Source organism: Heteronotia binoei, unplaced genomic scaffold (genome assembly GCF_032191835.1).
Source record: "Heteronotia binoei isolate CCM8104 ecotype False Entrance Well unplaced genomic scaffold, APGP_CSIRO_Hbin_v1 ptg001331l, whole genome shotgun sequence".
Taxonomy (NCBI): domain Eukaryota; kingdom Metazoa; phylum Chordata; class Lepidosauria; order Squamata; family Gekkonidae; genus Heteronotia; species Heteronotia binoei.
The window spans coordinates 196,146-209,622 of NW_026800237.1; the positions used below are offsets into that span (position 1 = coordinate 196,146).

Below are 13,477 nucleotides of genomic sequence, written 5' to 3' on the forward strand. Positions count from 1 at the left end.
AACAGGACTGAATGGATGAGGAGGAACAGCAGGCCCCTTCACTGACTGACCTCCAGGCCATCTGCGTGAAGCTTGCATGTTGGGGAAGGGCCCATGCATATGCTCCCACTCCATGATTAATTATGCCACCTTCCAAATGTTGTTGATAACATGGGGGAGCATATGTGAGGACACTTCTTCTGTGCCTGTCTGCTACAACATTCATGAGAACTGATGATCACAATGAGGCTCATAACTATCCTCCATCATTATGGAGAAGGGTCATTATATAGGTCTATTGCCTTCAGGAGTGATGGTGGGGTCAAAGGCTAGTTAGTCTTTCAGTCCCACCACACTGCCACAAAAGGACGTACAAAGATAAGGGACTCTGGAGTCTCAATTATTCAAGACTATAAAAATCTAAAGCTTATTATTTCTGGGAGTTCTTTTGATAGGCAAGGAAAATCGCATTTTCCCTAAAAAAAAAGATTTCCCTCAGCTTAATTCTGCCTTTTGTTTTCTTGTATTGTAACAAAGTGTTACGCGATGACTTTGAAGCCAGAAGTTTATGTAGCAGGGACAAATCTTCATGCACTGCCATATTATTGATTTACTTTCTCAGACTAAACTCCCAGGGCTTTTTTCTAAGGACAAAGTCTCCTTGGTAATCTTCCATCGTACTGATGAAACCTAATACATGCTCAAGTAACTGCCAAGTAACCTGCTGACAGGTTGTTGCATAAAATGCCACATTTTCTCTCTCAAATATCCACTGCTGATTTTCCAAACACTTTTGCTCATTCTTTTACAAAAATGGTTAACTCAGCTATGAAATAACAATCTTATTTTCTTCTAGAAGGTCCAGATGGTGATTAAATCAGAATTGCCCATGTGTTACACAAAGTTTAAAGCCCAGCTCCTATATCCAAGCAATCAAGTAAATAGTCACTTATACAATAGCCACATGAAGGCTGTTCCATGTGGCAAACTGATTCTGTGAGCAGCCCCAAATGTGATCCTAGCTATTTTCACTGCATTATCACAAACCCACAGTCATTTTATTGGCATAATCTCAAACCCCTCATACGTGAAATTTTGGGCTGGCACAGTGCAAATTGTCACAATTGTATGCGGAGGCATTTGTGTCACCTGAATGGCTTACTATGTGAATTAATCTATATACGGTTGCACTTTAACCAGAAACCAAAATGAGTACTTTAACTCAACCCAAGATATGCCTTAAATTAATGTTCTGGTCTGAAACTTTGACAAACTTCAGAAGTTAAGCTTAAGCAGCTACGAAACAGCCTAATATAAATTAAAAGGAACCATTTATCTCACAAAAACCATGTATCATTCAGACTTGACTAGTGGGTTATTTTTCTTTTTCTTAAGGTATCTTTCAAAGTACACTTCGTTGCTCTCCCTCCCCCCTCCAATGAATTTACAAGTACACATAAATCAGGGCAATGATTAATACAGCTGGAAAACTGCCGTTGCAAAAGAATCACAATTATTATCAGAAATCCACAAGCCACTAGGTTTGCCAGCCTCCAAGTAGGGCCTCCCGCTTTTACAACTGATCTCCAGTTGACTGAGATCAGCTTCCCTGGAGAAAATGGCTGCTTTGAAGGGTGGACTCTATGGCATTGTACCATGCTGAGGCCCCTCCCCTCCCCAAACCCCGCCCTCTCCTGGATCCATCCCCAAAGTCTCCAACCTAAACCTGGCAAGGAAACCCTATTTTCCAACCCAGCCCTCACAACCCTGCAAGCCACCAATTCTGAAGCAGCACTGCAGACCTTAAAAGGATAATTCCACAATAATTTGTTTCCCAGTTCATAGTCTCAATCAACTGAGATATCACTACAATAACAAAAAACTTATAAAATTCTTCCGAAAAATGAACATGAATACAATCAAGTGTATTTAAAAAAGCAATTTCAGTGACTTAAGTATAACTTTAGATTAATGAATCATAAATTATTTAAAATATAATTACTCCAGTGCTGAACTCTTTGCAATATATCACTACCAGTTTCTCTAAAGTTGCCATCAGTTTGTAAAACAGTGCTTCAGTTCTCACAAAATGACCAGAAGGAGATATTCAGCATCAACATATACATTTTTAATATACTTGTGTCATGATCCTGGGCCTAGTGAAGCCTGCAGGCCTCAGAAAAGCCTGCCTAGGAGTTACTGGGGAAAGCCTACATTTCCCAGGATCCCTTCTGTACTTCTGATTGGGTGGCAAGGTTTTGGAAGGAAACTAGCCCAGAGAGGGATGGGACCTGGGAAGAGAGCATAAAAAAGGCCAAGCCCAGACAGGATGTGTTTTTTCCTGCAGAGGCTGCAAGCAGAGAGGTTCTCTGTCTGAATGGTTGCAGATAGAGAAGGAAAGCTCTGTGAAGCAGACAGCAGGAAAAGTTCCCTCACCCAAGGGAAGTGTGGCAAGTTTGGTATTAAGAGTAGAGACTGTATAGCTAAATGAGTCAGGGCTTTTGTTTATCTGCATCAATGTTTACCGTTTCATATTCACTTTAGCACTAAATTTTGTCGCCCACTTCTTGTTTTAGAGCACTAATAATAAATTTATTTTTATTGTTATACTGCCTGGGTTATGTCACCTTGGTCACAGTTAAGAGGTATTTATTAATAAGGAAGACAAGTGGTTGGGTGCTCTGGGCCCTCCATACAGACCCTTACCAGAGTGGTGGAAAAGGCCCTGCTTGTAAGACTAATAGCGTAATCCTATATTTTAGAGTTATTCTTGCATAAACCCCACTGAAATCAGCTGGGGTCATGTTGCAAATGATTGTATTACTAGTATCTCTCTAAACTTGAAATGCATATAATTTATGGGAACAATAGAAACTTCTTACCTGATAGGGCTGAAAGGCACTATCTTCAGTTACAAAATCCAGCTGTTTGTCCAGAAGGAATTCAACTGCAGTGATAGAACTGTATACACTTTTTCCAACTAAAGGTTTGAACGTCTAAGGACAAAAACAAAACAACAATATAAAACTGGAATTTCTAAAAACCTAAACATACCATGTTTATTATTTTTGTTCAATTCTTTTTACAAAACTAATGGTATGCTATGTTATTGTGTGAGTATAAACATTTGCCATAGAAAATTTCCCATCGCCGTATTTTTGTCTGGGTTTTTAAATTTTTATAGATACTTTTTTCCCCTAAATTAACCAATCACAAGTGAAATTCCAGTCAAACTGGGCAGTTTCAAAACTGTAGCTAACTTTTTCCTGATGCAGTGTTTACGAAGACATATTGGGGTTGGATCCACCCATCTGTCAGCGAAAGATGTTCACGGTCACAAATCTTTCCTATATTACTCTCACTCCAGCAGTCCTCCTGGATCCATCCACAAGCCCAAGTTTAGTCCCAAGTGCCATGGCACCATTGTTCCCTCTAAGCTGAGTAGGCGTGAGCTAGCTCACAGATTTTTAGCCTCTAGCTCATACATTTTTGTCTTAGCTCAGGAAAAATGGCCCCAAAGCACACTAACTTATGCAGTAGCTGACAATTTTAATGCCAGTAGCTCACAACGTAGAATTTTTGCTCACAAGTCTCTGCAGCTTAGAGGAAACAATACATGGCACCCACATGGATTAATAGCCATGCAGGCCAGATAGCTGTACCTGGCAGGTGGAAAGGGACAAAATCTTCCTCCTCTTCTAGCACTGCAGCTTCACCAATGACAGAAGAAGAAGACTGCAGATTTATACCCTGCCCTTCTCTCTGAATCAGAGACGCAGAGCAGTTTACAATCTCCTATATCTTCTCCCACCCCCCATCCCCACAACAGACACCCTGTGAGATGGGTGGGGCTGAGAGGGCTCTCATAGCAGCTGCCCTTTCAAGGACAACTCTTGCAAGAGCTATGGCTGACCAAAGGCCATTCCAGCAGCTGCAAGTGAAGGAGTGGGGAATCAAACCTGGTTCTCCCAAATAAGAGTCCACACACTTAACCACTACACCAAAGAGGGTATTTCTATCTCCTTCTTTACTACAGCCACTTCACCCACAACCCTGAGACAAAATCTTCCTGTGATTATATTGAGTGCCAGAGGAGGGAGTGACACACAGGAACAATGCACTATCCTTCCATCTGCAGACTGCTGGACCAATTAAATCTCTGCTCCACACACAAACATACACACACACAAATGCATATTTTTGTACTAAATCAGATGATCCCAGTAGATTTAGGACATTGGAAACATTTTCAGTTCTGATTTTTTGAAATGGGTGCTTTATTGGAAGTTCTCCGCAATCTGTTTGTTTTTTAATAAATTTTATTTTATTAAATCTAATCCAATACAAAGGGAGCCTAGGGAGAATAAATAATAAAAATATAAATCTAACACACAAGAATTCAACTTAGACCACTGAATGCATATAACAAAAAATTTACAAAACCAGTACATAATATGTAAGGCATTGAGAAATAGCTTATAATTCATTCTATTAGGCAAAAAAGAAATTTTTCCCAAAGAATTCCAAAACTAGGGCCCAAAGCAAATAATAATCTATAGCCAAATCAGTATCATTATCGAAGAAAGGGTTATCCATTGTCTTTGTCATTACATACTGGTCTCATAAACTTATATCACATTTCAATTGTGGGGGTATTTGGGGGTTTCCAATTTTTAGCAATCGTCATGTGAGCTATCGCCAACATTGTCGAAATTAAAGATTTCTGATCTTTACTCGCCAGCTTATCAGGCCAGATATCAAGTAAAAGAAGTTTAAAATCTACTGGAATTGTAAAATCGAATATAAGTTTTATTTGCTCTACCTGTTTATTCCAAAAATTTGACACTGTTGGACATTCCCACAACATATGACACGGAGAGCCTTTAGTTTTACAATTCCTCCAACAATCTGGACTTGAGACCCTAGAGATTTTACTCATCATGACAGGCTTTAAAAACCAAAGTGAATACATTTTTAAAAACTGGAGTTGGATACCAATGCTTTTAGCCTTAATGGAAGGGGAGTTCCAAATCATTTTCCAAGCACTGTCATCTAGCCTTTGAGGTAGCATTAAATTCCAGTGTTTAATGTAAGAGGGTGGATTTGAGTGAAGAGAGTCAATTAAATAATATATTTTAGAAAAGCAAACCTTTCTTGCCATTGTCCTCCTCTTTAAGAAAAACCTCAAATAGTGTCAATTCATATCTAATAGTTTCTTTCCTCTGAAGAGAGTGGACCATATTCTGAACCTGAAGGTATTGACACCAATTGATATCAGCTCCTAATTTCTCTTCTGCTTGTTCCTTAGTAATAATATTATTTCCTTGAATCCACTTCCCAATTCTATCCAACCCCTCAATCCCCCATGGATGGCTGAAGTCAGCCTTAATGAATTGTGGGAACCAATCTTGGTTGGAAAAGCTACTTACTAGGGAAATACCCAGCGCAATCCACTTCCTTAGCTTATCCCATATTCTTAATGAATTTTCCAGGAAAGGATTTGCTGGTATAGAATGTCATCTCTTCTGACATTTATAGCAAAAAGTTTCTCTCAAAGAGAAGGGGAAAACATACTCTTGTTTGATACTGACCCAAGCGTCTACAGGATTTGTCCTAATCATTTTAACTGTTTGGGCAAGATTAGCCACATAATAGTAGATTCTTCAATTGGGTATTTGACCCCCCCGCCCTTCTTGATGGGTCTACACAGTGTTGAAAATTTTATCCTAGGTCTAGCATTATTCAAAATAAATCGATTTAAGATTTGTTGCCATTTATTCAAAGTTTTTTCTGATATTTCTATTGGAATAGCCCGGAATAAATATAAAAATTTAGAAAGAATAACACATTTGATACTCATGATTCTTTCAAGCCAAGAAAGGATGATTCTGTTCCATTTAACTAATAATGCTTGGACTTCCTTTAGCAACTCATCATAGTTGAATTTCATTAAAGCCCTAATTTTTTGGGGATATTTATCCCTAAGCATGACCGCTTCTTATCCACTTATGAATAAGGGACTAGATTTCTTAGCCTTGCTTCAGTATCAACTGACAGACTGAATGGATGCAACATTGTTTTTTCCAGGTTGATTTTTAACCAAGACACAAGACTAAGTTGTTGTAAGATCTGATTGATAGTCTGTAATGACTTTATTGGGGAAGTGGTATATAATACAACTTAATCAGCAAAGAGCGCTATTGTATGGGTTTTAGAACCTATTGAGGCACCCTTGATATCTTGATTTTTTTGGATACATTCTGCCAGGGGTTCCACTGAGAGAGCAAAAATTACTGGCAAAAGCGGACACCCTTGGCGTGTACCTCTTTTAAGTAGACAGGACTGAGAGTAACAATCATTAACTCTCATTTGAGCAGAGGGATTTGAGTAATCAGTTTGAACAGTACATTTCTCAGGAAAATGCTGCAATTTGTTTTTCCTTAAAACCTTCATTACTGTTGACCCTGCAGTATGATAGGGATATTGTAGCATACCTTAATTTGGAAAATATATATATTAAATCTGAATATTGTGCTTATCCTGCCCACACATTTAAGCATTCTCCTTTACATAATCATTTCCCTTCCCACAGCTTGCACTTCTATCATCTCCTCTACTCAGACATCTGCTACCGCAATGTGGTTTCTTTTGTACCACAAGCAGATAAATCTGATAACTTTCAAATTTTCAGTACACATAAACTGAAGAAAGGAACCTGTGATAAGGAAATCAGACATCACCTTGTTGAAGAACTGACAACAGGGTTGTCCCATGATAAATCCCTTAATTCTCATCCACCCACTATGGATTGGGTAGACAAAGAAAATGGGGACACAATAAAGAAGATGGTGATTTCTAAATGACAAAATAGGAATTGGGTTTGTGGAGACTCTGGGTCCAAGTTTGTGTGATGATGGAAGCAATTAACACACATTTTAACTAGCAAGGATAATTAAACTGATTCCTCTGTAACATGGCTACATTCTGATTGTGTTTTAGAATCAGGGTTGCCAACCTCTGAGTGACGCCTGGAGTGCTGCTGGAACTAAAAATGATCTCCAGCCAACAGAAATCAGTTCCCCTGGAGAAGACTGCAGCTTTGGAGGATGGACTCTACAGCATTATACCCCACTAAGTTCCTTCTCCTCTACAAACCCCATGCATCCTAGACTGTCTTCAAATCTCCAGGAATTTCCCAATCCAGTGCTGAAAACTCCATTTACAACCTTTATCAATGCCTACGAATTGGAATTCTAACAGTGGGAAGGTGCATTCAGATATCACAACTATCTGTAATTAAATTGAGATTTGCTGGAAGAGACACAACCACCACTCGCCCTGCCAGTGCACTTCCTTTACTCCTCTCTTTTTCCCCTCTCATAGACTGTGATTAAGGCATACTGGCTTGAGCAGTCTTGAAAAAAATTCCAGTTCCTCTTATGTCCAAATGCAGGTGGCTGGGTGAATTGGATGGCTTGCTTGCCACAAATGAGGATTCTAACCCTTCAATTTAATTTTAATTTAGAATTCCAGTTTACAAAAGGCAAATTTGCAAGAGACAAATTTCCAGTTAATCCAACCACCTTCAGTTTGTCTTTTATGGGGAGCAGGAGTTTGTTTCAAGGCTTTTCAAACTTGGAAGCCTTGATTGTACTCTGCACACAAAGGGAGGGGAAGAGAAAGGTCAGGGGAAGCCAGGGGAGTGCACAGCAGGCACAACAAATAAACTGCATTTGTGGTCACTACAGCAAATCTCAGGTTAATTACAGCTTGTCATGTTGTCTTAGTGCAGCCAGCCAGAATCTGACTCAATACAATTTCCCAAGATGAAGCATGGTGATGGCAGAGGCTTGGCTATGGAATTAGAGCCACATTTGTTGGATGGAATCCAAACCAACTGATTTGGACCAGTGCCTTGCTGGAATTAACTTCTACAAGCAGGTAGTGCTGTCCCAAGTAACAGGAGACACTGTTGCTGCTGTACAGGGTGAGCAAGCAAAGGGTGGAAAGAAGAGCCTCATTCTCTTTTTTCCTGCCTAAGTGGAACAGGGAAAAAAAATCCATGGCTGCCTTTTTCCCCTACTGATATCAAACAGTACAAGTAGATGTGGAAATGATTGGTGTTTATAAATTTGAAGAACCTCTTTTCAAGAAAGAAGGGGGAATAGCCAAATGGTAGAGAAAAGTGAAAAGCATAAGCCTGAAAGAAGCCAAGTCATTATTAGGAAGATCGAAACCAAGCTAGGTTTCGCTCCCTCAGTTTACTTCCAAGTTTATCCTCAGTCCTTTGTATTACCCAAACAGCACCAGCGCTAGAGAGCCTGTGAAAGGCTGCTCCCCCAGACGAGACGCCTCCACCACCCCTCGCCTCTTTGGCACTAAATAAATAGCTTAGGAAGGCAATGTAGTCACATACAGAAACACTACAACAGGCTGCATATGTTTTTACAGTATTAGAATATCCTTAAATGCAGAAATGTCCTTAAGGTTGGGGGGGTTTTTGCAGGGTGAATTTAAAGATGGTGATAGGGTGTACCCAGCATAAAGGAAATATTATCACCAGATTTATTCAGCCCAACCATACAGCCAGTCCTGTCATGTTGTAAGTGTTTTAAGACTCATTTTCTCATTTTACTCATATCAATGTGGTTCTCCACAGACCAGTAATTTAGTAGCTACTAATCTGGTTTCCCTAAATCCCTTAACTGGCAACCTCCTGCAGTCTGTTATGGTATAAATATTCTAGCAACAAAGGACGGCTCCAGGTAGTTTTTTTAAATCTTAATTTGTAAAAATGAATAATTAGCATGCTAGGTGTGCCTATTTTTGTATTCTACAAGCAGTAATAAAATGACTTATTTAAATACAAGAACACACATAATCAGAACAGTATTGATTTAAGGAAGGAGAACAAGTCTCAAGTTTGGCAGGCTACTTATCAAAAAGACAGAACTAGCAGTGTACACAGTAGGTAAAATGCTTCTTAGCCTAGCTGATTTTTCCTCCTCTTGTACTACAACAATCCACACTCAGCTGCAGAGACATAGTGTGGTTTTCAAAGATAAACAGTAATAATGTTGAAGTGTTACCCTGGAAACCCTACAAGGACACAAAAATCTGAAGGCTGAAAGCAAAATTAACTATTTGTACCCTGTTTGCAAAGCAATCCTGCTCTCAATAGATTGTGCTATAAAGTAGTATCACCTCATGCAAATAAAGTAAGCAAAAACAAACAACACTTTACAACATTCAATAGTAGGCTGTTCCTAGCTGTTCCAAAGATTTCCATTCCAATTTACCTGCACACATACTTAATTACTTTCATAAAACTGACCTAGGTAGGCAAAAAGGGAAGTTCAAAAGGCTCATTTTACAAAATGTTGTTTAATTCTAGCACATTTGTTGTACAAAGAAGTCACTAAAAAACCTCTGCCTGCTGTGCATTCACCCCCCCCCCCAAAAAAAAGTGCCCATCCTTTGAATGAACCTGAAAATTCACAACATTAAAATTTGTAGACAGCCAAAACTAGTTCTGTTTCAAAATAATCTCAGGACATAGTTCAATAAACAAGACTGCAGTTAGTCTGCTACACTGTATAAACAAAATTTGTATGACTATTTTATCTTACTTAGGTACACACAGAACTCAACAGCCTGAAGCTGACTTCATTTTGAAAGTATTTGCCTTATATGGTGTACATGCTTTATTCATAATACCCTTTTGCCTGGAATAACTTGGAAATCTTGTTAAAGCACTTTGTTAATGGAAAGCTCATGTGCTGGTTAAAGAACAACTAGAGATCTGCAGCCAATGATCTAGCTGGTTAATTCAAGTGAGCATGCAAAATTCAAATCACCTACAGCACTCATCTTCTCTGGACTCCTCTTCCAGTGAACTGGGATCTATCTACACAGCCTCTAAAGGTCCTCTACTTGCGCACTCCCTTTCTGCAAAACAGCAGTTACTCATTTTCACAGAGCCTGTCTAAAGTTTTCTGCTTAGGTGAACTAACCTTCTATAACCCTCAAAAAGCTGCACTATTTTTCAATATTCTAGAATCTTTCCCTGTAGTAAAAATAAGTGTCAGCAGACATGCTATGACATCAGATATACATCACAGGGGCAGGGGGCTGGTGGTTCAGGTAACTGATATTTTAGTCAATGTATATATAAATTCTAGAGCTTAATGTTGACAGTAATTTCTGGTTTCTCATGAATACAAAAAAGAAAATATAATCTTTCTAGAGACATTATAAGTACTTATTAGTTACCTGTTAAGATTTTAAAAGATATTTCAAATAAATGAAATCACATATGGTACAAATAGAATCAAGATCATACAGCAATTATTAACTTATGTGTACTGTAATTTTCTTGGGGTGTTTGATGGGAATGAAAACGCAAAAATTTAAAATTCAGATAAGATAAAACTGGATGGATTCAATCAATGAAGTCCTCAAACTAACTATGGAAGTGGAAACAGAAAGTATTCACTACTGGATCCAGCCCATTCAGTTCTTTTGAATAATATAAAAAGATGACACACGCAAATCAGAAAATAAATCAAGATGGGTAGCCATGTTGCTCACAAAAGCTCATACCCTGCCACAAATTTTCTTAGTTTTTAAGGTGCTACTGGACTTTTGCTCTTTTCTACTGGGAATCAGAAGAGTTTCTTACACAAGTTATTTCTAACCTGAACAACACATTCTTTGAAAAACATGACCTCCTTCACCTTTCCTTCCCTCCATAGGTCAAAGGGTTCTTAGAGCAATGTTAAACAACTGGTAGAACTGGCTAAAGTAAAAATTACAGTGATGGGATGTTTAGACGTAATTAGCAAAATGATTGTGCCAAACCTCGCTCTCTATTGTCCTATATTTTTGGTACATTTTCAGAATCTGCCCTTAACTAAGAATGAATCACAGAATGACAAGATAGTTACACGATGAAAACTTTAAACTCTACAGAGACAAATGCGTGCAAAGTTTTGAATCTCAAATCAAATATAAAAACAAAAAAATATACTGCACCATGCTTCAAAAGTATTTTGATCAAAGTGTATAAATGCACTTATGACATACTTAAGCATCAATTTATGCAGCAGCAGCACCTCAGCAAACAAATCTTTCCCAGTTTAAAAATACAATATTGTTGAGCATATCTAAAATTTAAAATTAACTGTTTCAACCACCATAATTCACTGTTCACTTATACTGTGTGCTGCACTAAATGCAACAGCCTCCCGTCAATATAGAACAAGTTACTGCATGTTATCTTCCTTTATATTGAAACAAAAGCCTCCATATGTTTACATTCCTCTTGCTTTTCATAGCCCTGAAAATTCCAAAAATGATTCCATTAATACATAGGCTCCTACACAAAGGGCTGCACATCTATAATTCTGCAAAATATTTCCACATTCTGATGTAAAACTAACTGCAGACATAAGTTTTGTCTACAAACTATTTTTTATATTATGCAAAATTCCAAACTAAAAATAGGGATGCAATTTAAATACAACATTCTGTGTAAAAAACAAGAAACTTTACTGCATCCAAATCATGCAAGCTAAAATAAACTGCCAGCACAGCCAAAATATCTACATTACAATTATGGCCTTCTTTTTATATTAAGCCAAGCTCAGAACAACTGTGTCTTGTTTGGGTCTCCATGTAGCACTAAATTCCATTCACATGAGAAAAAATGGACTAAATGATCCTTCCCTGAAAGGCATTTTTAAAATAAATCAGACACAGTTCTGAATGGAGACTTCAGCTGCTCAGTCTCTCATTTCCCCTTCCAGAGAAAGAGAGAGAGAGAGAGAAAGAGAGAGAGAACACACACCATTTCGATTTCCTGTCTGCAACAGGAAATATATATACTTTATTGCAGGAGACATCCTATTGTTCTAAACTATACACCCTATAGTTTCATAAACATTCTGAAACCCTTTAATTATGTGATATATTTTGTAAGGCTTGGAAGTATTTTGATGTTTAACAATGGATTTTATTAATTTTTCCTTTATTCAAAATGGCTAGAACCCAAATTGAGGCTCTTTTAAGAACTTCAGAAAAATCATTAGGACAGAAATTATATCCTTTTCAAATACCAAAACCAACAGAAACATAACAGCTACAAGATTTAAAAAATCAGGGAAGAGTTAACTTGAACCAACAAGGAGTAAGGGCTGGCTTAATTTTACTGCATTCTACTTTATATGTTTAAACCTTGCCATCTTGATTACCAAACTATCCAACAGCATTATATTAATGAAGAATTTAGAAATACACACAAACACTTAAAAACCACGATACAAACCTCATTTTGCTTCTAAATGCCTTTCAATTATGTTTTAATTTTCAGGAGACATTTTAGTAGGTCATGTAATAAACTTCGAGCTCTCCCACAATACAGGATTTTTCAAAAACTCTCTTATAGTTTCTATCAGTACCATTCAAATCTAACTACATTTCCACAGACAAAAGATATGTACAAAGAAAGCGTCCAGACTGCAACCTAACAATAAAACAAATGACAGCCTCCCCCACCCCTTCAACCCAGGCTCTGCAGCGCAGATTACAACTCTCTTTGTCAGCAGCAGTGCGTGTTACGAACTAAGAAACCCTGCAACTGAAGCACTTACAGCGTTCCCAGATCTGGGTCATGATAATTTCTGCCAAGGTCGCTTACATAACAAAGCAGTCTTCAAGCATACAAAGGAGCCATCAGCTAACAATCCATAGGACAGAAAATATCGGGAATGATACTTTTCATCTGCATACACACTGGTTTACAGCAGAGCAGACAGAAAAACGAGAACCTAGCCCTCTGCTTACGACATGTTGAAAGAAGGGAAGAGGCGGTGCTCTGTGAACTGTAACTAATCCCCCGTCACAGGTGGTGATGGAGTCACTTCCAGCACGAGTCACATTACTGATTACTCATTTGGCTGGGACGGCCAGAGTGTATAGGTCATAATTTTAACTACAGACAAAGCCAGACTGCAGGAGAGACTGACAGCTCAAGTTTAATGCCTACAGAAAAACGCAGCTATCAAGTTCCCACTTTCCTCAGTTACTCACAGCCAATTGTAGGCATACCTACTCAGAAACAAGTTCCATTGATTTCAATTAGTCTTACTGCCAGGTAAAAGTACACAGGATTTCAGCACCAGAGAAAGAACACAGTCATGCAATGCAACAGTTTACAGTTCAGAATTGTCCTTGGAAGAAAAATGGAATAAATCCAAATGGATTTGGCAACGAAGATTTCCTATCGAGGTATCACTTTCTAAAACAAAAGATCATTGACCTCTTCAGGTGTCATCATGAAGAGCAGTGTACTTTGGGAATAACCTATCTGGATTTTAAACCACATTGCAGCTAATTGGGGCTCTGAGATCCTTGGAGAGAAAGAAGGATAGAAACAGTTGTCCATGAGTCCTATTCAAACTGCAACAGGAAATAAACCATTTTTGTATTGTTTAATATA

General features: G+C 38.3%; 1 protein-coding gene across 2 annotated transcripts in view; it reads right to left on the bottom strand.

Annotated features, from left to right (window-relative positions):
- LOC132591035 (probable JmjC domain-containing histone demethylation protein 2C) overlaps window positions 1-13,477 on the bottom strand; it is a 211,493-nt gene that overhangs the window by 82,739 nt on the left and 115,277 nt on the right. The window contains exons 1-2 of one of the 2 annotated variants that reach the window (XM_060263909.1): window positions 12,630-12,825; window positions 2,862-2,975 (exon numbers count right to left, since the gene is read on the bottom strand). Coding sequence is in view for 1 of the 2 variants with exons in the window: in XM_060263908.1 (XP_060119891.1) it covers window positions 2,862-2,975 (114 nt within the window). In the remaining variant the exon portion in view is untranslated. Of the gene's footprint in view, window positions 1-2,861; window positions 2,976-12,629; window positions 12,826-13,477 lie in introns of those variants that run through there. The other variant, XM_060263908.1, reaches the window with a different exon arrangement.